We start from the raw sequence: 27,632 nt of genomic DNA, 5'->3' as shown, positions 1-27,632 counted from the left end.
TCCAACAATTAATCCACAGATGAGTTTCTAGTAATCTCTCCTCCTTCAGTCCTTCTTTGGACTTTATATGGCGGTTGGCAACCAACTTTAAGGTACATTACCACCACCAACTGGACTGTGGACCTCATTTCATCTTTCAATCACCCACGTGGGTACATACTCCTAAAAAACAATGAGGAGATGGAAGAGGCGGGACTTGCAGCGCATCAGGCATCAAAAATAGAACCAAGTTCTATTTTAGGTGTAGACCGTACAGTGAAATGCTTACTTAGAAGCCCTTAAACAACAATGCAGTTTTAAGAGAAATAAGTGTTGAAACCTCTTAAGGATCTGCCCTTTTTTTCTAAAATGACATACCCAAATCTAACTGCCTATAGCTCAAGCCCTGAAGCAAGGATATGCATATTCTTGATACCATTTGAAAGGAAACACTTTGAAGTTTGTGGAAATGTGAAAGGAATGTAGGAGAATATAACACATTAGATCTGGTAAAAGATAATACAAAGAAAAAAACAATTTCTTTTTTGTACCATCTTTGAAATACAAGACAAAGGCCGTAATGTATTATGGCCTAGCATGGTATTCTTTCACTGTAATAGCTACAGTAAATTGGACAGTGCAGTTAGATTAACAAGAATTTAAGCTTTCTGCCAATATCAGATATGTCTATATCCTGGGAAATGTTCTTGTTACTTACAACCTCATGCTAATCACATTAGCCTACGTTAGCTCAACCATCCCGTGGGGGACCCACCGATCCTGAAGAAGTATTTATTTACGAAAATAAAGTAAATATAAATCAAGAAATAAAACGTAAAAATACAAAAGAAGAAAATAGAAAAATAACAAATAATTAAAAAGAGCAACAATAAAATAACAGTAACAAGGTTATATACAGGGGGTACCAGTACAGAGTCAATGTGCGGGTGCACAGGTTAGTCGAGGTAATATGTGCATGTAGGTAGAAAGTGACTATGCATAGATAATAAACAGAGTAGCAGCAGTGTAAGGGGGGGGGGGGGGGGGGGGGGGGGGGGCAGGCAATGCAAATAGTCTGGGTAGCCATTTGATTAGCTGTTCAGGAGTCTTATGGCTTGGGGGGTAGAAGCTGTTTAGAAGCCTTTTGGACCTAGACTTGGCTCTCCGGTTCTGCTTGCCATGCGATAGCAGAGAGAACAGTCTATGACTAGGGTGGCTGGAGTCTTTGGCAATATAAATGTTATTTTATTGTTTTACCATCGAGGACCACTTTGGAAACAAGCGTTTTAAATATTTCCAAGTGATAACCTCTGGGTCCACATTGTACATTTTGTTGTTTTTGTCTGTTACCCAAAATAAATTGAATTCATATTCCAATGTTATTAGTTATATTTTAATGAGTTAAAAACAACTATTGAAAACCTTTTGCTCCTGAATGTCATTTTAAGGTGCTGTGATTTAAAATCTTGCATTATTCAAATGATATTTAGTGCAATTGTACATAAGGGATTGTATGGAAAAGGAACAAAGAAAATGAATGTGCAGGTGAGTTTAAATGGTGACGTGCAACATTAATACCCTATTTGTCCAACCTTTGCTGCTATGCCTGCAGATGTGCATAATATGCTGTAACCATAATCAAAGTGTTTAATAACTCCAAATAACTATTTTTTATTTTTTAAACCTAGCTAGGTTGTTGTAATAAACTTAAAACATGCTTTTCATTTTTTTGCACTGCATGGATCACCGGTGCGATTGAATGCAGCATTGCTGTATGGCGCAATCAATGTCTTGTAGTTGAGTAGCCAGCCTAGGCTACTGCTCAAATGTTGCTGTACTAGGCTAACATGTTTATCCTTCGCATGGTGTTTTTTTGGGGGGGGGTTATTAATTGTCAAGCTTTAAAAACCGAAGCCAGACTGCAACATTTTAGTAGCCTAGCTAGGACTGTGGCATGTCTGTACACTTTCCCTCTGCTGCAGGCTGTAAACGGGAGTCATGAAAGCAGCACATTCGATTTTGAATTCACTGACGGGAGCGCATCAGGCTATGATTTCATGAAGTAAATGACTCAACTGTTGACAAATTGCTCATGTGCAGTGGTGGAAAAAGTTCCCAGTTGTCATTAACAGTAAAGATACCTTAATAGAAATGACTCAAGTAAAAGTGAGTCACCCAATTAAACCCTTCTCGAGTAAAAGTCTAAACTATTTGGTATTAAATATACTTAAGTATCAAAAGTATAAATAATCTCAAATTCCCCATTGTTAGGGTTTGACCAACTATTTGTTTGCATAACCTATATAATATAACAAAGAAGCTATGCTATAATATTAAGTTTATACTCTATATGATAAGAGCATACTGCTGTGTGAGAGGAAGTGGCTCATGGGATGGTGAGTCATATGGAAAGAATGCAGATGCTGTAAAACAGGGATATGGAAGAGCTTGTTAAAAGATAAGGGCAGGATATGGGTGAAATGTATATGCAGAGGGGTGTCGGGTTTTTACAGAACTGTGCATTGTGCAGTCACAAGATAAATCGACTGCCAAAGATAATAACTACGGCCGGCAACAGGAGGCGTCTCGAGGTTGGGACCAACCTGCACGCCAACGATAGGATGAGTAAGTTTAAACCACGCTCATCCTCCCTCTGACAGGCCAGCATTGAGTGGGAACTATCTCTGTCAGAGTATTTAATGAGAAGCAAAGGATGTGTAACTCAGTTCTCTGTTTGCCCTGCGTGGTGACACAGTGAGCCCATAATTACCATAAATGTGTTTGCATTAATTAAAGTACAAAGAAATCAGAAGTTACTGTGTTAACTGTTTTATTCCAATACCAGATTGAATTAACGCGACCCAACACCATTAAACAAACCAGACAGCACCATTTCCTTGTTTTATTAAAAGTATTTACGGATAGACAGGGGCACACTCCAACACTGACTTCTTTAAGAACGAAGCATGCAGTGATGCCAACTTAGCAATTTTGTTGCTAGATTTAGCAACTTTTCAGACTACCCTGGCAACTTTTTTTTTCAAACAGCACCTAGAAACAAATGTAGCTACATTTAAAAATGTATTTGGAACTTTTAGCAACTTTTGAAAAGTGACTCAAATGCTAAAATGCACGCATTTTCCCTCTAAATGACACAAAAACGATTTTCTCTGTCACACACTCAGTCACAACACACGTGGCTGGCTGCAAAAGTGCATTTGAGTGACGTCAGCAGCAGGCGCTCAGCTCGTGCACTAGCAGCAGCAATTTCAGCAAATTGCAAATCATTGTTGACTGACTGCAGTAGCCCGGGTTCGACGAGCCAAACCCAATGAATATAGTTGGTCACGAATGTTATAACTTGAACAGAACTTACACCATGTTTCAATCAAAATTGTACAGCCAGAAGTACAGAGAAGAGTGGGAGTCTGTACCTGAACAAATGTCAAATCATATTTTTGGCCGAGATGCCCAGTCAATTTGAGCAACTTTATTGTGTATTCTACGTAATGACGCACTTGTACGTTATCACGCAATGACATCCCAACGTCATTTAGCAACAAATCAACCTGCCTCTAGCAACTTACCCTGAAAATTAGTTGGCAACATTGGAAGCATGTGTTTAGTGAGTCTGCTAGATCAGAGTCAGTAGGGATGACCAGGAATATTCTCTTGATAAGTGTGTGAATTAAACTATTTTCCTGTCCTGCTAAGCATACAAAATGTAACGAGTACTTTTGGGTGTCAGGGAAAATGTATGGAGTAAAAAGTACATATGTTTTACTTAAGTACTTTACACCACTGCTCGCGTGTGTCTTATTGTCCTTTAGTAGTAATTTATACACGCGTGTGAATCCTTTATCTTATAACTTTTTGACAACCAAGATATCATTTTCTGTAGGCTGCAGCAATGACTCATTGGAACAGAAACTTGGCATGGACATTTAGCCTACAACACGTTCACGCTTTTGGTCCCGTGGAAGATGCAGTTAATGCCATTAATGATGATATGATACAGCACACTGGCTGGCTCGTGTGTGGGTCTTGGGAGGGGTGTGTGTGCAGCACTGTGGCAGTACTTGCTGTGACTTGTAGAGCAGGGCATCATGGGCGTTATGGAAGCGGCCAAAATCAATTGACAACGCAAATCATTGCACAGCTGATAGAAATGTCATTCGCCGGATTGACAGTGTGATGCGCAAAATAGTAGACATCATCTGGATATGTATGCAACAAGTTTATCATTCACCTTCTGCTACCATTTCTGCCAATCCGCCTACGCAGTTTGACGAATACGTTCGATAAATCCAAGGTATGTACCACACCGAACGCACTGCAACTGCCTCTGCAACGCTGCAAGGCAAAAGCAGCGTTTCATTGGAAATTAATGTAATTCTGGTGTATCAAAATGCCAAGACGCTGTCGGTGTTTTCGAAGCGTCAACATAGGTCCATTTTACGGAAGCGTTTAACCTTTGGATGAGTGGAGGTTAATATAATCGCGAGGGTTTCAGAGCTCTTCCACCAGAAGTATGGCTGCAACATGGGAATGGTTTAAGGCATCTCTGTTCAGCGGTACCCCCCATATTTCTTCATTGGTTTTCCGACTCCACACAACAGTGTCCTCACCAGCACATGCGTGTTTGGCGTCACCTCAGTAGACAATGGACCTGATCGGACAGCTCAGAGCTTCTGCTCTTTTCTGTCCATAAAAAAACATATAAATACTCCCATACATTTATGCCCATTGGTTGAAAGAAAGGGAAGTGATTATTGCACAAGCAAGCCCATAGGTTAATCAGCAAGCATGGTGGAATTGCCTTAGTGTGCCATGTTTATAGGCTGAAGTTAATAGGTGAATGACAATCCACACGCTTGCTAATGGTAAAGAACTACCTGCGCTGCTGATGAGGTAACATTGTAAACACTATCCTATGGATACCCGCTATGCCCGTTAGATAGAAAGCGATGTGAATTATCTTGTGTTTACTAGATGATTTTAAGTGACAAGCCATTCAGACCAGCCTTCCTGATTGAACCTTGTGAACAACATACAATATGTTGTTTTGACCACGCCCCTAAAGTAGGTGTTACCCCAGAAATGAGTGATCTCACTCATATTATCATAGAACCTGGGTTACGTAACCTTGCATTTTTCTCTTTTAGCAGGTCAAATGATAGAAATGCACAAATGAAACTTCGTTTTTTTCCAACTAGAGCAAGAAAGAGAGATAGCCTACAGTGAAGTGTGATGATTTGGGATGTTTATTTTATTTGGCTGAACATAACCATCTCCACTCATCCAACACAGCATCTCTTCTATATCTTCCATTTTAAAAGATACATATGAATATAGTATGTATTCCAAAATCAAGTTAATCATTAATCCTTGTGTTTTAACATTTGTAAAATCTTAAAATAATTTATAATTTGATCTTAGTAGGTTTGTAATGTGCGTGAAGCGTACAATGTAACACTCATGATGTGAAAGTATGTAAACCACTGTGGAAATATTAAAAAAAAATATATAGCAAATTAAAAACTTGCATAGTATGTGCCACACACAAAGTCCAAAGTTACCCAGTATTTCAAGAAATCTCAGACACCTAAGCTGAAGCTGCAAAGCTACATTGCTCACACATCCTCTGCTGCCGTTTGCTGCTACTGGTAGTATACATTTGTTTTTCTTGCTACACACCACCACCCCAACCTCCACCACCCCAACCTCCACCACCACCCCAACCTCCACCACCACCAAAACCTCCACCACCCCAACCTCCACCACCACCAAAACCTCCACCACCCCAACCTCCACCACCACCAAAACCTCCACCACCCCAACCTCCACCACCCCAACCTCCACCACCACCCCAACCTCCACCACCACCCCAACCTCCACCACCACCCCAACCTCCTCCACCACCAAAACCTCCACCACCCCAACCTCCACCACCACCAAAACCTCCACCACCCCAACCTCCACCACCACCAAAACCTCCACCACCCCAACCTCCACCACCCCAACCTCCACCACCACCCCAACCTCCACCACCACCCCAACCTCCACCACCACCAAAACCTCCACCACCCCAACCTCCACCACCACCCCAACCTCCACCACCACCAAAACCTCCACCACCCCAACCTCCACCACCCCAACCTCCACCTGTTTGGTTCTGTTTTCCTTCCTGCAGGTGGATTGGTATAGTAAACAGTGCTCACTGCGTGTAGTTATTTTGTTATGTATTGACGCTTTGCTCTGACAGTGAGCTACCCTGACGGAGCAGAGCCTATTGCCAAGACGTATTGTATTGTTCATATTCTCTAATAAATGGTTAAACGAATACCTGGGGTTTCCTTTCTGAACTGTATTTATGCCTGGAGAGGGAGTCCTCCAGAGGGAGATACTGAGAGAGCATCTCAGACTGGCTGGCTCCAGGGTTTAGGCTCACAGGCCAAACAGATGTCTTTATATCCTCCTGTCTGCCCTCGTTATGGCAGCTGACTCTAATGAGCCCCCTAGTCCAGACCACCACTTGAAGGGCAACAGGACACTCACTCTCCCACAGGGGCTTCATAGCTTCTGTAGGAGTCAAAAGGAGATGTTTGATTGTCAGATGCCAGGTTGTTCCAGTAACTGGCAGAAATGTTCTATATTATTAGTGATTTATTCTTGATTAGATCATTCTTACCTGCTGCCCTAGAGCTTGCATAGAGTTAAACTCGATTTGTTCCCTCTTGATTCTGACCCAGTCAGGCTCATCTGGGATCATAAAGGCTAGAATCATCTTCACCAGGATCAGGACATGCTGACAAACACATTTTAGTCATTTAGCAGATGCTCTTATCCAGAGCAACTTAAAGGAGCAATTAGGGTTACGTGCCTTGCTCAAGGGCACATTGGTAGATTTTTCACCTAGTCCACTCGGGGATTCAGACCAGCAACCTGTCGGTTACTGGCTCAATGCTCTTAACCACTAGGCTACCTGCTACCCTCACCTATGTTGGTTGGGCAGATGATGACACTGTAACATTCTGTAAGTAAGACAATTGTTATGAACCATGTACTGTTATGAACAAGATACTGTACCTCCACCAGGAAGGCTCCCCAAACCTAATTCCCCTCCCTCATTCTGTACCTCGACCAGGATAGCGACGAGTATGATGTTCTTGCCGCTGATCCCTCCCTCCAGACAGAACTCCTGGACGCGAGGGGACAGCAGTAGCAGCCAGCAGTTAGACATGACTGAGACAAAGCCCAGAACCTCAAACGCTGTCTGAAACATACACAGGCATACAATAATATGGTTACAGGCACATACAAGGACAGGAGCAAATACATGCAAATGTACACAGGGACATAGATGGGCACTGATTAGGAAATATATTTAACCACTACACGTTGCTCACATCTATTTATTTTCCAGATTTAGCTTCATAACACATTTCTGTCTGCATTAAAAATGCCCTCTCTGTTTGTTCAAATTCTCACATTCCCTCGCCCAAAACCCTCCTGACCTGCCACACCCCCATATTGGACACTGGTGCAGAGAATGGCTTGCGGAACAGTTTGCAGATCTTGTAGGCATCCCCTCGAATCTCTGTGATGTTGTTGAGGAGCAGGAGGACGGCGGTGAGCGGGTACACACAGGAGAACAGACTCAAATACCCAAACTGCAGCAGCAATTCAATGTACTCCGCAAACAGGCCCTGAAACGTAGCAACAGACGCAATAACACCAAAACAAATATACACCAAACATACAGTACATTTTCAAATACACCCAACCCCGATTCTACCCCCTAAGGCACAGATGCAAAGAAACCAAGGCAGACGAGCACAACGAAGAGAAATAGAGAAAAACAAAACTTACACATTTTACATGGACTTACTGGAAAAGGGGGAAGGCTTCTCTGGGCTCTGAGTTTGTCCATCTCTAGGTTGTCTTCTTGCTCTTTCTTATGGGCAGCACTAAGGAAGCGGTCGACTATAAACGGCACCACCACCTCTGTACACTGGTTCATCAGCTGGTTCCCAATTAGCATAGAGGCAAGCCTCTGTACAAAAATCGATAGTAAACAAACATAAATAGTTACATACTGTATACGCACATATACACACACTGTCTGGGATCAATTACTACAGCCAGTGCACAGAGAGAACGTGATCTGTTCTGTTGTAGACCTCAAGAAAACAATCTATTTGAGATCCATCTACCCTTTAAAATGAGGTATTTCCACATTGTAAACTTTTCCTCTGGCCATAGACAAACAGTGCTGCCCAGCTGAAATCTCTTACCTTGCGTAGCAGTGGTAGGTCCTGTTTGTAAAAGGCAATGTGGAAGAGCACAGCAAAGTTGTTGAAGAAAGTAAACTGAAAATGAGAAAGGGAAAGGGAGATGTTGGCTTCAATTAATATCTCTGGAGGCATGAATACAGATCCTGTATCTGATTTGCCTCCCACATCTGCTTATAAAGAAACAGCTGATACTATCTGCACAGTACTCTTATCTGTAGCTCTGCACCATTTTTTTTTTTACATTTGTCATTTACCAGAAGCTCCTATCCAGAGCAACTTACAGGCTAAATGCCTTGCTCAAGGGCACAACAGATGTAGCACTTAGTCGGCTCTGGGATTCGATCCAGCTACATTTCGTTTACTGGCCCAACGCTTTTAACAGCTATGCTACCTTTCTCCTGGGAGGAGGAGGAGGATGATAGACTGACAGATGGGGAAGGAAGACTGACTGACCAGGAGGACTTTGGTGGTGTGATGGTTCTGGAAGGAGGACTCTTCTCGGTGATTTTCTATGAGGGGAAATCAGACAGATTTTCAGTGGACTTATCACACACAAACTGTGATACTTTGCATCCAATTGCATTCTCTATTATTCTATGAATCTGCTCTTTGGTGAACTTAGCTCTGTGTTCCCAAACATTCTAACCCCTACTGCAATTATTCATCAACCTCACACTTATATTCGCTCTCCCTCTTCTCTAACCCCTTCTATCATCTCTTCCCTATCTAACTCATCTCCCTCCCCAGTGCCCAGTGCCCTCTCTCACCCCACTCTGTGAGTTGCATGGCCACAGTGTGGTACACATTCCCCAGCATGTTGGTGTAGACAATGTGGGCCATGGAGGGCAGGTAGAGCAGAGCTCCAGAGAACAGGGAGCCGCTGTCCTGATGGAAGCCCTGTACCAGGGCCTCTCCGTGGTAGAAACCTGTCATCCCCAGCACCACCAGTCCCATGAACAGCCCCACTAGGGGCAACGACACCAGGCCCACACGCAGCTGCCTCTGCCACTCCGGGAACAGGGGCTCCAGACGGCCTGTTTCAGGGTTGAGCCCCAGGGTGCCTTGGAAGCCGGGGCGGGGCCCGGCGAAGCGCTCGGCCAGGTTCAGTGTGCCCCAGCGGTGGGAGAGGGAGGAGCTCCGGCGCTTCCACAATTCGATGAACAGCGTGGACCATAGCATGCTGAATACAGCCTGTACCATGTGACCGCTGACCGAGGGGCCATCGTCGTCATCCTCCATCACCCCCTCCACGGCCTGCTCCTTCACCACCCCACCACCTCCAGGCAATAGAAAGGTCAGGACCAGGCCCAGGAAGGCAGGGGGAACCAGGGCCCAGGTGTAGAAGTCTAGAAAACTGAAGTAAAACGCCACGGTGCTTCCAAAATATGATTGTATTGCATCTGCACAGGAAGAGAGCGAACATTAGCAGGACAAAGGAGTAAATGTGTGTGTTAGAGCTGGGCGATATGGATAAAAATCCATATCACAATAAATTGACATATTTTTGGCAATAATGATAAATCATCAATAAAAAACATCCGGGAGGGGCTAGGAGATATGGGCAAAAAGTAATATCGCGAATGTAACTATTTTGCCCAATAACAACAATGTACAACAATAATACAAAAATATCAATGGACAGTTACTTTACATTAGTGGTATGGCACTAGACAACTTGTCAGTGCCAAGTAAAACAACTGAGATGGTAGCCGATGATTAAAACAGTAAGCTATTTCATCGAACATATCCAGGAAATGCATGATTTGAGATTTTGATGTGCAACCTGTCAAAATTCTTCAGAGAATTTGACAACATCTTTGCATATTGGCCTCATTGCTGTATTCTTCACCACCTGAGGAAGTGGGATCTCAAAACACTTAGCTAGATTGCTAACTCTAAATATGATATTGTTGCTATATAGCCATGTAGGCTCAGTAAATGTAGTCTAATGTCCAACAAAAACCTTTCACCGCTATGCCTAAGCTATAGTTCCACTTTTACAAGTGGTGCCATGAACTCAATATTAAGAGGTGAGAAATACATGATCTACTTACAGAAAGCTGTGACTCTCCTTTCTGTAACTAGAACAATACGAGTTGCTTTGAAAACTGTATTTTTCTCACAATACATTTTGATCAAAGGTCATATGCTTGTGCTTCTCAGAATGCAGCTCTACCTTCTCACAGTGGGGATTTGATTTGGATCTCTTTTAGTCCCAATTTGGACTAATCTTCCAAGAGTCCTTAAACATTAAAATACAATTTATAATACAAACACATTTTCACATATAACACACTATTACAAACATACATAATATACTAACAATGACCCAATAAATACTCAATCTAAAAAATATTGATTCTTCATCTACTATAGTCCCACAACATTTAAAGGGTTTTAAAATATTTAAATGTATATATTGAAAGGTTTCTGTTTTGCTCAGTTAATTTATTCAATTTCTTTATTGCTCTAAATTGAAATTTTCTTTTGCCTATTTCTCTTTTCTGTCTGGATAACGCATAGATGGTGGACAATCTATTCCTAGTATTTACGGAATGTCTGTCTCTTACCAACTGAATACCGTTGTGAATAGAACTTAGCCATTTTAAATTATGTATATTATGAAATAAAATAAGCATGTTTTTTCCAATTATCTTGTCGATTGATGACCTCACAGTGGGGCGATGGGAATGAGAGTCTGCAGCCAACAGCAAAACAGGGACAGGCAGATACTTTCATAGCAAGAATAAATTATTGTTATTTGGTCAACAACTATTGCTGTTGACCAAATAATGGTTTTAGCACCATCTACAGGAACGTTGTGTAGCAAAATCACCGACATAGGAGGAAGGCAGTTTCTGTGTCTGTCATTTTTGGTTTATCATCCCAGCTCTAGTGTGTGGGTGAATACAGTATGTAACTATTTTGTGTTTGCTTTACTGTATGTTGTTGTTTACCGAGAGGCTGTCCCCATATCTGCTTCTCAGAGTACCACCTTCTGCCGAGGTCATTCAGTCTCTGCTGGTCATGTACAGGGAAGATGTCCTTTATCACTCCTGCCCTCACCAGCTTCTGACCTACAGCACAGAGACAGGACAGATAAGCTACTAACATTATTACACATACAGGAGGTAACATACCTTCAGGCTCTGATCAGGCCCTACACCCAAACAAGGGCACTGCGTTCATCCACCACTGGCCTGCTGACCCCCCTACCTCTGAGGAAGCACAGTTCCCGCTCAGCCCAGTCAAAACTGTTCGCTGTTCTGGCACCCCAATGGTGGAACAAGCTCCCTCACGACGCCAGGACAGCGGAGTCAATCACCACCTTCCGGAGACACCTGAAACCCCACCTCTTTAAGGAATACCTAGGATAGGATAAAGTAATCCTTCTAACCCCCCCCCCCCCCCCCCTTAAAAGATTTAGATGCACTATTGTAAAGTGGTTGTTCCACTGGATATCATAAGGTGAATGCACCATTTTGTAAGTCGCTCTGGATAAGAGCGTCTGCTAAATGACTTAAATGTAATGTAATGTAATGTAATGTAACATAGCCAGAAGCTTGGCAGCATACGTAAGGGACAGTGCAGATCACAGAGCAGTGAGAGAGGACCGCACTGAAATAATCAGCCAGAGGTGGTGCTCTGCTCTGCTGCAGAACAGCTTAGCTAAGCAAGATCATGACATAGAAGACAGAACATGCTGAGGTAAACAGAATAGCACACATGCGCACAAACAATACTACTCATATTACAGAGCAAGTGATAAAGCTTCATATGATACCAACTTTTGCTTCGTAGCACCTACTTTGCAGCACATTGTGGAGTCTTAATGGAAGCCTGGGTAAGGCCAAATGTCACAAATATTCCAACTTCAATTAATGCTTTCTCAATTATGCATTAAGATACAAATGTCAAGTACATGTCAACAATCCTTCCTATTGTAGGACCTTTCTATGGATAATATTTAGTGACAATCCCCAAAATCATAGTCCTTTTTTGATCTAGTTTCCTGAGGAATCACCCAACATCCCCATTTATAGTATATCACTCTATTCACATACCTACACACACACACACACACACACACACACACACACACACACACACACACGTAAAGACTCACAGATGTTCTCCCAGGCCTCCAGGACCCCCGGAGCCTCTGGGACTCCAGGGATTCTCTGCTTCTTCTGGGCCTGTAGAGAGTCCAGCTCATTCTTGACTATGTACTGACGCTCCGCTAGCGTCAGGAACTCCTGCATATCATCTAGTAACACAGAGGACAGGCGTCAATCAAGACTGTCGTGTGAGTGTGGCAAGCGGTACAGGAGCGCCAAGTCTAGGACCAAAAGGCTTCTCAACAGCTTTTACCCCCAAGCCATAAGACTCCTGAACAGGTAATCAAATGGCTACCCGGACTATTTGCATTGGTTTTCCCCCCCTGCAACCCCTCTTTTACGCTGCTGCTACTCTGTTTATCATCTATAAGTAGTCACTTTAACTATACATTCATATACATATTACCTCAATTAGCCCGACTAACCGTTGCCCCCACACATTGGCTACCCAGACTATCTGCATTGTGCCCCGCCAACCCCTCTTTTACGTTGATGCTACTCTGTTTATCATATATGCATAGTCACTTTAACTATACCTACATGTACATATTGCCTCAATTAGCCCGACTGTTAGCCTCGCTACTGTTATTTTCAGTCTTTTTACTGTTGTTTTTATTTCTTTACTTATCTTTTGTTCACCTAATACCTATTTTTTACTTAAAAATTGCACTGTTGGTTAGGGCCTGTAAGTAAGCATTTCACTGTAAGGTCTACACCTGTTGTATTCGGCGCACGTGACAAATAAACTTTGATTTGAATGCATTTCAGTTAACAGGTGTGCCTTGTTAAAAGTTAATTTGTGGAATTTCTTTCCTTCTTAATGCGTTTGAGACAATCAGCTGTGTTGTGACAAGGTAGGGGTGGTATACAGAAGGTAGGGGTGGTATACAGAAGATAGCCCTATTTGGTAAAAGACCAAGTCCATAGTATGGCAAGAACAGCTCAAATAAGCAAAGAGAAACGACAGTCCATCATTACTTTAAGGCATGAAGGTCAGTCAATACGGAAAATTTCAAGAACTGAAAGTTTCTTCAAGTGCAGTTGCAAAAACCATCAAGTGTTATGATGAAACTGGCTCTCATGAGGACCGCCACAGGAAAGGAAGACCCAGAGTTACCTCTGCAGCAGAGAATAAGTTCATTAGAGTTACCAGCCTCAGAAATTTCAGCCTAAATAAATGCTTCACAGAGTTCAAGTAACAGACACATCTCAACATCAACTGTTCAGAGGAGACTGTGTGAATCAGGCCTTCATGGTTGAATTGCTGCAAAGAAACCACTACTAAAGGACACCAAAGGACATCATGTTTCTTGGGCCAAGAAACACGAGCAATGGACATTAGACCGGTGGAAATCTGTCCTTTTGTTCTGATGAGTCCAAATTTGAGATTTTTGGTTCCACCCGCCATGTCTTTGTGAGACGCAGAGTAGGTGAACGGATGATCTCTGCATGTGTGGTTTCCACCTTGTAGCATGGAGGAGGTGTCATGGTGCTTTGCTGGTGACACTGTGATTTATTTAGAATTCAAGGCACACTTAACCAGCATGGCTACCACAGCATTCTGCAGCGATACACCATCTGGTTTGCGCTTAGTGGGACTATCATTTGTTTTTTTAAAGGGAAAATGTCCCAACACACCTCCAGGCTGTGTAAGGGCTATTTGACCAAGAAGGAGAGTGATGGAGAACTGCATCAGATGACCTGGCCTCCACCATCCCCCGACCTCAACCCAATTGAGATGGTTTGGGATGAGTTGGACTGCAGAGTAAAGGAAAAGCAGCCAACGAGTGCTCAGCATATATGGGAACTCCTTCAAGACAGTTGGAAAAGCATTCCAGGTGAAGCTGGTTGAGAGAATGCCAAGACTGTGCAAAGCTGTCATCAAGGCAAAGGGTGGCTAAGAATCTGAGATATAAAATATACTTTGATTTGTTTAACACTTTTTTGGTTACTACATGTGTTATTTCATTGTTGTGATGACTTCACTATTATTCTACAATGTAGAAAATAGTACAAATAAGGAAAACCTTGAATGAGTAGGTGTCCGAATTTTTGATTGGTAATTATATATATTTACATTTAATATGTAATTTGGGCTATAATATGTGTGTATCTATTCCTACAGAAGGTGTATTGGGTACTGAAGATCTACACAACAAGTTCAATTACTTGGTATTAACTGCTGTTACTGTTAATATCCCTCTACCTTTCCCCTAACATTACTGACGTTCTTACCAACATTGCTGAAGTTGTCTCTGTCGTGGTAGGAGAAAGCAACCATGTCTTCATTGTGGTATTTCTTACACAGACCCAGGTCCTCTGTGGCTTTGAGGAATGTGCAGCGAGGAGCAGACACCACGATCACATCCCCACACTCATCCTCTCCAGGGTGGGCCAGCAAAGCTGCTCCTAGTCCAGTGAGGAGGAGAGAGGGTCAACTTAAATACTTCTGCCTCTACTGCAGTGATCTTAGAGGGTGTATATGCTTTTGTTCAGCCCGGTACTTAATGACACAGCTAATTTAGCTAATAAACTAAGATACCCGCGCACTGATGAATGCCCCCGCAGTTGTATTGTGCAACACTTTGAGTCAAAAGTCTTTGTCAGGCTTAAACCACATGCATAAAGCATTCACTGGATGAGGGAACACTACTTTGAAACTCTTGATTAAATAAGCTAATCATCAAGCCCAGGGGAATTAATTGTATCAGATGTGTTAATAGCACTCAGCAGGACCAAAACAAGCGACACAGATGGAAGTACAGTTAGACCTCGGCTCTGCCGATAACCCGATATGACCTCTTACCTCCGTGTCTCTTTGAAGCTTCAATCAGGGAGATGAGCCATCTCTTGGTGACAGGCTGGACGTTGTCTGACAGCTGGATGAGGACCAGGGACTCCACCTGCTTAGACACGCAGCAGGGACAGCTGACCTGTGTCCATGAGTCCTGGGGCAGGACCTTGGTCTGTATCTGGACAGAGCTATCACCCAGCGACATCATCACGTCCCTGTGGAGAGGCAGTGTGAGGAAGACAAGGAGTTTTACTGTATCTGTTATACACTGTAATCCACACATTTACAAGGGTCGTTCCACCTCAAAAAGGCACAAGAAAGAGGATTTTGACACCCACCATCTCAGATTGTTCTGAAATGGTTTCTGTAGTTACAAACAGATAAGATGAGCATTCCTGCAACATTATTTGGATGAAATATAATTTGATCTGAGAAATTAAACTAATAGATTGCACTTCAATTGGCCATTTTAATTTATAGTATTCATATAATATTCAATAAATATAGTACCCAACATCCAATTTGGACCAAACTTCTTCCTACCAATGAGTGTTTAGATATAGGTTTGCCAGTGGATATCTGTAATGGTAGACTCAGTAATTCCAGTTTAGTCTATCGTTTTTCTGATGTGATCAATTATTCCTTCAGATTTAATCGTACTTAATTATCCATTGTCTCCTGGCCACAGAACAATTAGCAAAAAATATTTGATATCGCTACTAATGTCACACATTACATTCATCCTAGGTACTGTACTATCAACTGGCATGCTAAATTAGGCAGCTGTAGATGTGAGGGGGAAAACAAATATATTTATATTATCTATAAAGATTATAAAAAGGCCATTAGGTAGCTAGCTAGCTTAAACGCAATAGGATTATGATCAGGATGTCTTGTCTAGTCTGTTTCACTGCATCTTAACTAAGCCTGTTGGATGAGCTAGCTAGCTAGGTTGAAACTGCTGGGGGAGCGCTAACTCCCAACATCAGCCTAGTTCATCAATGTAGCTAGCTAATGAGTTTAGATAGGAAAAACTATATTTGCTAGTTATAGTTTTTTTAAAGACTTGCTACTGACTATTGAACACTTTTTGCCAAACGAGTTATCTAGTTCCCCTGAATGTTTATTGATGAATTGGTAACTGAAAAAGTAGCGAAGAGGCTGTTGTTTTGGTGTACTTTAGCTGATAAAGAATAGGCTTTTACATGTACACATTAGTGTTTCATTAATTAACTCAGTTGGACTGAATAGGCACATTTTTATTCGTGTTTTTGCAATTCATGTGAAGGGAGTAAGATCACTAGAAAGGAGCATGCTGACAGACCAGGAAGAAAGCTGTTGTTGCACAGCAAAGGTATTACAGTCAATGCTTATGAACTTAATATGGTGTGTGAATTACTCATTTATATCATTGGCACTAACAAAAGGTTTGGATTATTCAGCAACATGAGCAGTAAATGCTAACACGGCTTTGGTGATGAAAGGTGATGTCACGGAGGTGACTGTATCTATAGAAGCTGACCCCATACATTGCATTATATGGCCTGAATCTAATTCACCTGGTATCAGTTTTACCCAGACAAATATATGGTGTGTATCTCTTTGGCCCATTCTTCTTCGAGGTTTATTGGCAGACTACACTCATAAGGTGTATTGCCGCCACCTACTGTACAGGATAGTAAAAAATCCCCCCCAAAACAAAATATGTTGTCGATGAACAACAACTAACCAAATTCACGCAACTACTGTTGGGGGGGGGGAACCTCTTTGTTCAGTACTTCCTGTAACATTTCACCTGTAAAGTCCTGGAGATCCAGAAATCTATTTGCCACCTTCACAATGATGTCCAGCTTCTTGGATTTTTTTTATTAGTTTTGCTAGTATCACTTGCGCCATAAACGCAACAATGTCCACCTTCGCTGTTAGTGTGTCGGGATCCTTCTCCTGCATGGCAGACTGTGGGACATCCACTACTATCTCTACTCACTCCTTTAGCTATTTTCACTGCCTCACATAGGAGACCTGCTGGAAAGCTTTGATCCTAGCTACTGCGACCTCCTTACAGGGCACTCCGGGAACGTGATTCCCATCACAATTACAGCAACATGCTTCATCTGACTCTTCAACTACGACATATTTATTCCATCGACAAACACTTGCCAGATGTCCAAACTTTTTACAACTGTAACACTGCAGCGGCTTCTGTACATATGGTCTCACCGAATATCTCACATACCCAAATCGGGAGAACCACTTCACGACAGTAAAACCGATAGGCTCTGCTCCTTTCCATCTATCGTTTGATTTAAGTGTTGTCTACCACTCCTGGCATGTTATCCCTAAACCACACAGCCTCTATGTCCAACGAGCTACCAGAGATGACACCTTTTTAACCGGTGCCCTACTCTGAAAATCATAGCGTTCCACTACATACGTCGACAACTTGTAGCACCACAGAGCTCTCCTTTCGAGCTTTTGACACACTTATAACGCTCATGGTTACTCTGACCGATTCCACTTTACCCAATTTGTCCTTCACCATCTTTAAGACCGCAAACGTGTCACCCAAAAAAAACATCCTTGCTCGTGAATCGCTCTCCAACCATAAACTGCTCTTCCTTTCCAACTGTAGACCTTTTTACTCCACTCTTCTTCACCATCGTCCACTCATTCTCACCAACTGTACTCGCGCCAACAGAATCGCATAATGCTTCCGCCATTGCTCCTGCCCTCGCCCTCTTTTGCCCCTGGTATCTCTTTCCCCTGTTTATCACGGGAGTAATTAATTGAAGCGTCACTGATCTGGACCTGGGAGTTGCTTGCACCTGTTCTTTATTTAAGGTGAACGCCAGAAGTAGCACACTGAGAACGCGTGCTGTTGCTGGAGCAGACCAACCAGTTTCCATTTATGGAAATTGGGAGGGTGAACGCATGACCCTTCCCAAAGCTAAGTACCTCTCTATAGTTCATTCCCAACATTTCACCTGATAGCACTGCCTGCCGACATTCTCTACTGTTTTGTGTGCCATGCACTCGTTGATGCCAGTGTACCTATTGTGCATCGGGTTGAACCAGAAAGGAGGCCTTTTGGGATACTGGGAGGTTGAAACACGTTTACCCTTCCCCTAAATGTGACTTTCATGGCCTCCCGAGTGGCGCAGCGGTCTAAAGGCACTGCATCTCAGTGCAAGAGGCGTCACTACAGTCCCTGGTTCAAATCCAGGCTCAACACATCCGGCCGTGATTGGGAGTCCCATAGAGCGGCGCACAATTGCCCGCGTGGCCGGTGTAGGCCGTCATTGTAAATAAGAATTTGTTCTTAACGGACTTGCCTAGTTAACGTTTATATTTTTATTTAAGTAGCCTACCCCTCTCATTCAATCCGCACCATTATATACTCCCAACCGGAGCCTGTTTTCGCTTTGCCATTATGGGCTATTGTGTGTAGATTGAGGGAAAACAATGATTTAATCAATTTTAGAATAAGGCTGTAATGTAACAAAATGTGGAAAAAGTCAAGGGGTCTGAATACTTTCCGAAACCACTGTATTATGTGGCTGTCCATGGTTCTGTTTTCGGTGTGTGTGTGTGTGTGTGTGTGTGTGTGTGTGTGTGTGTGTGTGTGTGTGTGTGTGTGTGTGTGTGTGTGTGTGTGTGTGTGTGTGTGTGTGTGTGTGTGTGTGTGTGAGAAAGTATAAAAAAAACATGTTGACTCACCCTACTTGTAGAGAAATGCCAATGCCATTCTCCTTTCTTTCATGTTGACGAAACAGTCTATGGCTGTCATACAGTACATGCTTTTAGTGTTTGTTGTCCTAGGCTACCTGGCTAAAAAGCTTGCTCGCTAGCCTAACTTCCTTTCATAGGCAACGATGAGCCAGCTAGTTAACGTTAGCCCACTACATCTAGGTACATATTGAACTTCCATCCTTTAAGGCCAGGGGCACAATGTATGAATTTATGGTTGGATCAGAATCGATGTTATAATCATTGGCTGGTACGCCAAATTAAGTAAAATCACAAGTCCAAATCCCCATCTTCATCCATGGCTAATTTGGGAAAGGAACAATTTTAGCCACCGGAGGACAACGACACAACAAGATGCAACAATTCAAGTTTTTTTCTGTCAATTATGTCTTACTCTTGATGTGGTGATTGATGTGAAGCCAAATCCAAACTGGCTTCCCTTGACACTTTTTATTTATTTATTGTAATTCTTTTTGGTGCACCAGGACCATTTAAAGTTGAGCTCACTCAGTTTAGCTCAACGCTGATTGGCTATTATTTTATACTTATTTTATCAAGCGAGGCCAAACGCTCGCTGGCTTCCCTTGCATAGGGGCAACAATGTCATACTCTTTTTGACCAGACAGTACCAAAAAGATGGGCTACACATAGAGGGGCGTCGTTTCGCTCGCTCTGATGCTTTCTCCGGGTGAGATACACACAAGTATGTGGACACCCCTTCAAATTAGTGGATTAGGCTATTTCAGCCACACACGTTGCTGACAGGTGTATAAAATCGAGCACCAAGCCATGCAATCTCCTTTTTCATGGTTTGGGCTAGGCCCCTTAGTACCAGTGAAGGGAAATCTTAACACTACAGTATACAATGACATTCTAGACGATTCTGTGTTTCCAACTTTGTGACAACAGTTTGGGGAAGGCCCTTTCCTGTTTCAGCATGACAATGCCCCCATGCACAAACTGAGGTTCATACAGAAATGGTTTGTCAAGATTGGTGTGGAAGAACTTGACTGGCCTGCACAGAGTCCTGACCTCAACCCCATCGAACACCTTTGGGATGAATTGGAACGCCCACTGCGAACCAGGCTTAATCGCCCAATATCAGTGCCCGACCTCACTAATGCTCTGTGGCTGAATGGAAGCAAGTCCTGCAGCAATGTTCCAACATCTAGTGGAAAGCCTTCCCAGAAGAGTGGAGGCTGTTATGGCAGCAAAGGGGGAACCAACTCCATAGGTTTACTTACAAATGTGTGCATAACATGGTGTTTTATGTAGGCTACACTTCCAATGAAGTAGCCTCATAGGCCTATGCTTATTATCTTGTCAATGTAGGTCATGGATTGTGTGAAGGATTGCCGTGTCCTTTCGAGATCAAGGGCTGCCCCCAAAACCGTGTCATGGACCTTGCCAGGGGGGCAAAACCCCATCTGAGACAGCTAATTTCACGTTCCATTATTATAACCTAACAGCCAACCGGTCTAGCCACTAGCCTCTGTCTAAGGTGAACTAGTGGTAGCCTAAGTTAGCTTAATAACTTAAACAAATAGCCTATAACGGAGACGATGCCCCTGTTTTGGGATAACCTATGCATCCTTCATTCCTCCCATCCTTGAAGACTCATAGATGGCTAGTTTATTTCACTGTTGTATGTTATCTACTTCACTTGCTTTGGCAATGTTAACAAGTTTCCCATGCCAATATCGCCCCTTGAATTGAAATTGAATAGTGAAGGAGATATTATGCTAGGCTACCAACCAAGTTATGTCAGATAAGTGATTTATTTATAGCCTATATAGCTTATCATAATTGATCTAATAGGCTGATATTTAGATCAATGATTATTTCGAGAAAGGGAGAATGCCTCCATGAATATATTCAAACAGTGCCTTGGATTAGCTGGTTGGTGCATGCAAGAGTCGCCCTTGAGTTACACCTCCTCCCACAGACACTTGCGTAAAACCCCTGCTTTGTTGTTCATTCGCCCCGAAGCCGTTGGATAGCCCTATCCTATACATCCACTTGCCCACTGTAACGTACGACTAGCCTACAGGTTGGGGCACTCAATCTAGCGGGCTGCTATAGTTTTGTAATGAGTGCAAAATAGCGGTGTAGTAGCGAATTTGGAAAGCCGCTTGACATGGGACATACACACGCATAGCCCCCGATCTCCAGGATACCAAGATAATTTGTTTCATTGGGTGAGCTAACGTTACCTACTAGCCTATTGTTATTAGAAGAATAGTTGCCATAAGGGGGAAATACTACTGTTAATAAAGTACCATGGATAAGGTCGTTAAGTTTCCATTATGCACAGATCTTTGCAAGGTGTTCGCTTCGGCTACACAGCGAATTCGGAGGGCAGACTGACAGGGACCCCAAATTCTCTTCGCATTCAGTTAAAGTGCACATAATGTTTTTGTTTTTGTTTGTGCTCACAACGCACCATGGCCTTTAGAGTGTATGCCTATAATCTGAAATGGACAGTTATTAGATTGATGCGCAGTGACACATGTTTGAACTAGTGTATTAGTTCACTAGATTGATAGCCGTGTTTGTTTTGCCCCAGTTTTTTTTTTACCGCCCACACACAACCTGCCGTCTTTACCTATGTATGTAACCACGGTTCCTCCTTTTAATTTTTTTTTTTTAACCTAGGCAAGTCAGTTAAGAACAAATTCTTATTTTCAATGACAGCCTAGGAACAGTGGGTTAACTGCCTGTTCAAGGGCAGAATGACAGATTTGTACCTTGTCAGCTCGGGGATTCGAACTTGCAACCTTTCGCTAACTAGTCCAACGAACCACTAGGCTACCCTGCCGCCTCGCTCCTTCTGAAAATAATCTGTGGCACAACCTTTTCCAGGTCCTAATACTTATAATAATATGGTTATTATATGCTAAAAGACCAAGGATTTCCTTCTTACTAAAGCCAATTCTAAAGTATACAGTAGTTTCATCAGGTCATCTAACACACAGCAACACGGAGTCAGGGAGACACTTATCCAAATCTCTACATTCATCTTGAAACATAACTGAGACTTTATTCTCGAAGTATTGTCACTTTATTCTCGAAATGTCGTTGCTTTATTTACAATTTAATTTAGACTTTATTCTCGAAATATTGCCACTTTTTGAAGTACTACTTTGCAAAAAATAATAATCCAAGTATCACCACCTATCGCTGTTTATTTATTATTTTTCTTCACTTGGCCCTAAAATTCTTCTGTAGCATAGACATTTAAAATTGCTAAACAAAAGTAAAAAATATATTGTAGTAAATAGATTTGGAAAATTATTTGTAACCATAATTTAGCAGAGATAGTTTCACTTGACACAATCAAAGTTGGTTATAAATATACAGTGCCTAGAGAATGTCTACACCCCCCTTGGATTTCTTCACATTTTATTGATACAAAGTGGGATTAAAATGGATTTAATTGTAATTTTCTGTCAATGATTTACACAAAATACTCTGTCAAAGTGTTGGTACACATGCAAGTTTTGGAATATTTTTATTCTGTATATTTTTGTTATTTTCTCTCTGTCATTTAGGTCATTATTGTGGAGTCCCTACAATGTTGTTGATCCATCCTTGGTTTTCTCCCATCACAGCCATTGAACTCTGTAACTGTTTTAAAATCACCAATGGCCTCATGGTGACATCCCTAAGCAGTTTCCTTCCTGTCCTGCAGCTCAGTTCAGAAGGACGACTGCATCTTTGATATGTGTGAGTGCTTTAATACATCAACGACAGTATAATTTTTAACTTGACCATTCTTAAAGATGCATTCAATGTCTGATTTTATTATTTTTACCTATATACCAATCACTGCACTGGCTTTCGAAAAGCTCCCTGGTGTTTGTAGTTGAATCTGTGCTTGAAATTCAACACTCGACTGAGGGACCTTAAAGATGTTGTATGCATGGGGGACAGAGGAAGGGGTAGTCCTTCAAAAATCATGTCAACCTCTATTTCACACAGAGTCCAAATAACGAACTATGTGATTTGTTAAGCCACATTTTACTTCTGAAATAATTTAGGCTTACCTAAACAAAGGGGTTGAATACTTATGCAAAGTCCAGACTTTCTATAGGCACTGTAAGTCTATTCACACAGTCATTGTTTGAATTTCGATATCACAAACAGTTTGTTAATAGCAGTTTTAGGCAGTGATGGCCCGCCCATTAGTTGACCCACTTGTGATTGGAAAAAAATGTATATTGTTCAAAACAAGCTGTTCAGTTACCCACTACTAAGTGACTATACTGCCCCTCCCCCCCACACACACAAAAATTGTCACAGCTATTTTCACAGTAGTTCGCTCCCATTCCAATTTCCATCTATCTCGGAAATAAACTCAGCAAAAAATAAATGTTCCTTTTTCAGGACCCTGTCTTTCAAAGATAATTCATACAAATAACTATACAGATCTTCATTGTAAAGGGTTTAAACACTGTTTCCCATGCTTGTTCAATGAACCATAAACAATTAATGAACATGCAACTGTGGAACAGTCGTTAAGACACTAACAGCTTACAGACGGTAGGCAATTAAGGTCACAGTTATGGAAACTTAGGACACTAAAGAGGCCTTTCTACTGACTCTGAAAAACACCAAAAGAAAGATGCCCAGGGTCCCTGCTCATCTGCGTGAACGTGCCTTAGGGATGCTGCAAGGAGGCATGAGGACTGCAGATGTGGCCAGGGCAATAAATTGCCATGTCCGTACTGTGAGACGCCTAAGACAGGGAGACAGGACGGACAGCTGATTGTCCTCGCAGTGGCAGACCACGTGTAACAACACCTGCACTTGAATCGGTACATCCGAACATCACACCTGTGGGACAGGTACAGGATGGCAACAACAACTGCCCGAGTTACACCAGGAACGCACAATCCCTCCAGTGCTCAGGCTGTCCACAATAAGCTGAGAGAGGCTAGGCTGAGAGGCTGGACTGAGGGCTTGTAGGCCTGTTGTAAGGCAGGTCCTCACCAGACATCACTGGCAACAACGTCACCTTTGGGCACAAACCCACCGTTGCTGGACCAGACAGGACTGGCAAAAAGTGCTCTTCACTGATGAGTCACGGTTTTGTCTCACCAGGGGTGATGGTCGGATTCACATTTATCGTTGAAGGAATGAGCGTTACACCGAGGCCTGTACTCTGGAGCGGGATCGATTTGGAGGTGGAGGGTCCGTCATGGTCTGGGGCGGTGTGTTACAGCATCATTGGACTGAGCTTGTTGTCATTGCAGGCAATCTCAATGCTGTGCATTACAGGGAAGACATCCTCCTCCCTCATGTGGTACCCTTCCTGCAGGCTCATCCTGACATGACCCTCCAGCATGACAATGCCACCAGCCATACTGCTTGTTCTGTGTGTGATTTCCTGCAAGATAGGAATGTCAGTGTTCTGCCATGGCCAACGAAGAGCCTGGATCTCAATCCCATTGAGCACGTCTGGGACCTGTTGGATCGGAGGGTGAGGGCTGGGGCCATTCCCCCCAGAAATGTCTGGGAACTTGCAGGTGCCTTGGTGGAAGGGTGGGGTAACATCTCACAGCGAGAACTGGCAAATCTGGTGCAGTCCATGAGGAAGAGATGCACTGCAGTACTTAATGCAGCTGGTGGCCACACCAGATACTTACTGTTACTTTTGATTTTGACCCCCTCTTTGTTCAGGGACACATTATTCCATTTCTGTTAGTCACATGTCTGTGGAACTTGTTCAGTTTATGTCTCAGTTGTTGAATCTTGTTATATTCATACAAATATTTACACATGTTAAGTTTGAAAATAAACACAATTGTCAGTGAGGACATTTATTTTCTTTGCTGAGTTTATGAAGTTATTTCAGAATGGAAGTTAACTGGCTAGCGCATCATGCTTTGTGACATTGTTAGATCATGTATTTTTACTTATTGCATAAGCATGCTTGTTGCGTTATCCCTAGTGCACTTATTCATTCATGAGCTGCCTGCTCGTTCTGAATGGTATAATCTAATCTGTTCAAATCAGTGGCAGCATATGTAGGAGTGGTCATTGTTTTTTTGTTTTTTTACATGTTAGTGAAATAGGTATATTTATGCTTTTGTTGAAATGCACAGATCGCTGTATATATCTTCTCCAAGAAACTACTGGTAGTTTGAAAACTTGGCATCATATTTCTGTCATGCTGCTTTGTTGACAACTCCAACCACCACCACCATGACCCCCCCCACCCCCACCCCTCACCCCCAGACTATTCAGCAGCTGCAGCCACTGGTTTTACGAGGAGGTTATTTTCCCCCCTGCCTTTCCTTCACCAGTTGGCTGCCATCTGACAATGGCCCATAGAAACATCTAAACTATATCAACTAATTTCCTACAAAGGCATATAATAACAGATGTAGCCTAAAGACAAGCTTAAATTGACAGTAGTCTGATGGGTGACAGTATTATCAATTGCCTTGTAGCCTCTGCCGAGTCCCCAACAAATGGAAAGCGAGTTTGCACTTTTGGATGTTAAGGCAATACTCCATCTTAACTCCTCCTCTACATTTACTGGATCGGTGAAACAGTGCACAAAAGAACCTCTTGTTGTTGTCAAGACCAGTATGTAGAGGATCTAGTTTCGGCCATTTCTTTTACGCCTGCTACACTAGGTTAATTGCCTAGTGAAAGAAGAGATTGCAGCGCAGAGTGGGTAATTGACAAAAGGGAGCGGGTTTACCAAAAATAAACTTTTAGAAATCATCCTTCATGCAGTTAAGGCATTTTTATTTCATAACCTATCGGAAAGAGCGGGTTCAACGGTTTCTAAAACACATACATTTGCCCAAAAAATGGAAATTAAGGCATGGCCTCTATTTCAAAATATCACTTTTGCAGAATATTACAGCCGCTATTCAATGCGTTCTACATTTGAGCACATATCCGTAGTGTTTGTGTTCAGGACCCCTGAACAGGCCACACCTTGATTGCGGCAGCATAGCCATAGGCTACTAAGCACAGACTACTAACATAATTCAACTTAAAGTATGATATTCTGTTCTTTTGAAATAAAATGTACATATTTTTTAAACGTTTATAAAGACCTGCCTTATCAAAATAATGTTGACTTTCTTTGTAGGTGTATAACACTTGAATTGTGGTGTTTTTCTGTTTTTACATATAGTGAGTATACCAAACATCAGGAACACTTTCCCAATATTGAGTTGCACCCCCCCCCCCACACACACACACTTTTGCCTTCAGAACAGCCTCAATTCGTACAAGACATGGACTCTCCCGTGTTGACTCCAATGCTTCCCACAGTTGTATCAAGTTGGCTGGATGTCCTTTGAGTAGTGGATCCTTCTTGATACACACAGGAAACTGTTGAGCGTGAAAAACCCAGCAGTGTTGCACTTCTTAACACAAACTGGTGCACCTGGCACCTACTACAATACACCATTCAAAGGCACTTCAATCTTTTCTCTTTCCCATTCACCCTCTGAACGGCACACATTCTCAATTGTGAACATACACAATCCATGTCTCAATTGTTAAAAATCCTTATTTAACCTGTCTCCTCCCCTTCATCTACACTGATTGAAGTGGATTTAACAAGTGACATCAATAAGGGATCATAGCTTTCACCTGGATTCACCTGGTCAGTCTGTCATGGAAAGAGCAGGTGTTCTTAATGTTTTGTATCCTCAGTGTACAATATAAAACAAACTTTACCTCAGTGCCTACCTGCTCTAAAAAGTTGGGTAAACAATACTTTCCTGTGGATATTTTGTCTCAAGTTTCAAGCAGCTGAAGGACAAATTGCACAGACAACCGGTAGAGTAAGTTTAAATGTAAACATTTTTTTTTCAACATTCTGGCTTGTAAGAAACATTTACACGATTTTGCAAGCATTAGTTTCAGGCTGAATATAACAATTTTGTATTATAGCCTGATTAATCAGACTAGCAGTATTTGAACAGACAAGCAACTTCCTCTTAGCTCTGCCTCTGTATACATAGATACAACATGTAATGTCACGGCCAAGGAAAATGAAAGATAGAGAAGGGAGTGGGTAGGGAAAGAATAAGAGTGAATGAGGGGCTGTACAGTACCTGACAATGTGCTGAGGTTTAGGTCAATAGGCGTATGCGGATGTCCGGCCCACACCCCCTCCGATGTGATGTTTAAATACACACAATGTGGTCCTGAAATCAAGGTGGGGCCTGTTCAGGGGTCCTGAACACAGCCACAAACACTACGGATATGTACTTGCAGATGGGTGAGTCGGAGTTGCAGGACAGGAATGCAGTGAAACTTCTACCTCCCTTCAGGGTGTGGAGCTCCCTGACTGGCACCTCCCAGCTCTGCCTCTGTCTGTCTGCAACTCTGGGTCCTACTGTCCGACAGAGTAGAGGACTGCATTCCCACAGGAATCTCGCAGTAGTCAGACACACAGCATTGAGATGACAATTTTTTTTTGTCCTAACGATTACTTGGAAACACAATAACAAACAATTTTGGATTGACCAATGTAGATATTTTCAAATACATGCAACTTAGAAGTTTTATATCACAAAATGTTGATTTTAAATATTTTGGACATCAGAGCAATCTTATTTGATTTAGAAAAGGATATTCAAATGATTGATAAACTATACAAAACCTTGCAGAGCCTATCCAACTGACAATTTCTTAGGAAAAAAATAAGCTATTGGAACCAAG

At 42.4% G+C, this 27,632-nt stretch overlaps 1 protein-coding gene across 2 annotated transcripts in view; it reads right to left on the bottom strand.

Annotated features, from left to right (window-relative positions):
* Window positions 1-27,267, bottom strand: part of LOC106560923 (anoctamin-10) — a 31,327-nt gene extending 4,060 nt beyond the window's left edge. Inside the window, exons 1-13 of one of the 2 annotated variants that reach the window (XM_045688143.2) lie at window positions 27,023-27,267; window positions 15,201-15,403; window positions 14,630-14,803; window positions 12,403-12,543; window positions 11,234-11,353; window positions 9,044-9,676; window positions 8,730-8,785; window positions 8,277-8,351; window positions 7,871-8,035; window positions 7,497-7,688; window positions 7,118-7,255; window positions 6,671-6,787; window positions 6,114-6,561 (exon numbers count right to left, since the gene is read on the bottom strand). In XM_045688143.2, the coding sequence (XP_045544099.1) occupies window positions 6,553-6,561; window positions 6,671-6,787; window positions 7,118-7,255; window positions 7,497-7,688; window positions 7,871-8,035; window positions 8,277-8,351; window positions 8,730-8,785; window positions 9,044-9,676; window positions 11,234-11,353; window positions 12,403-12,543; window positions 14,630-14,803; window positions 15,201-15,396 (2,016 nt within the window). In that variant the 5' untranslated portion in view covers window positions 15,397-15,403; window positions 27,023-27,267 and the 3' untranslated portion in view covers window positions 6,114-6,552. Of the gene's footprint in view, window positions 1-6,113; window positions 6,562-6,670; window positions 6,788-7,117; window positions 7,256-7,496; window positions 7,689-7,870; window positions 8,036-8,276; window positions 8,352-8,729; window positions 8,786-9,043; window positions 9,677-11,233; window positions 11,354-12,402; window positions 12,544-14,629; window positions 14,804-15,200; window positions 15,404-27,022 lie in introns of those variants that run through there. The other variant, XM_082957204.1, reaches the window with a different exon arrangement.
* Between the last annotated feature and the right edge of the window lie 365 nt (window positions 27,268-27,632).

Source organism: Salmo salar, chromosome 10 (genome assembly GCF_965601325.2).
Source record: "Salmo salar chromosome 10, fSalSal1, whole genome shotgun sequence".
Classification (NCBI taxonomy): Eukaryota; Metazoa; Chordata; class Actinopteri; order Salmoniformes; family Salmonidae; genus Salmo; species Salmo salar.
This window is presented reverse-complemented; position numbering and strand designations above follow the sequence as displayed.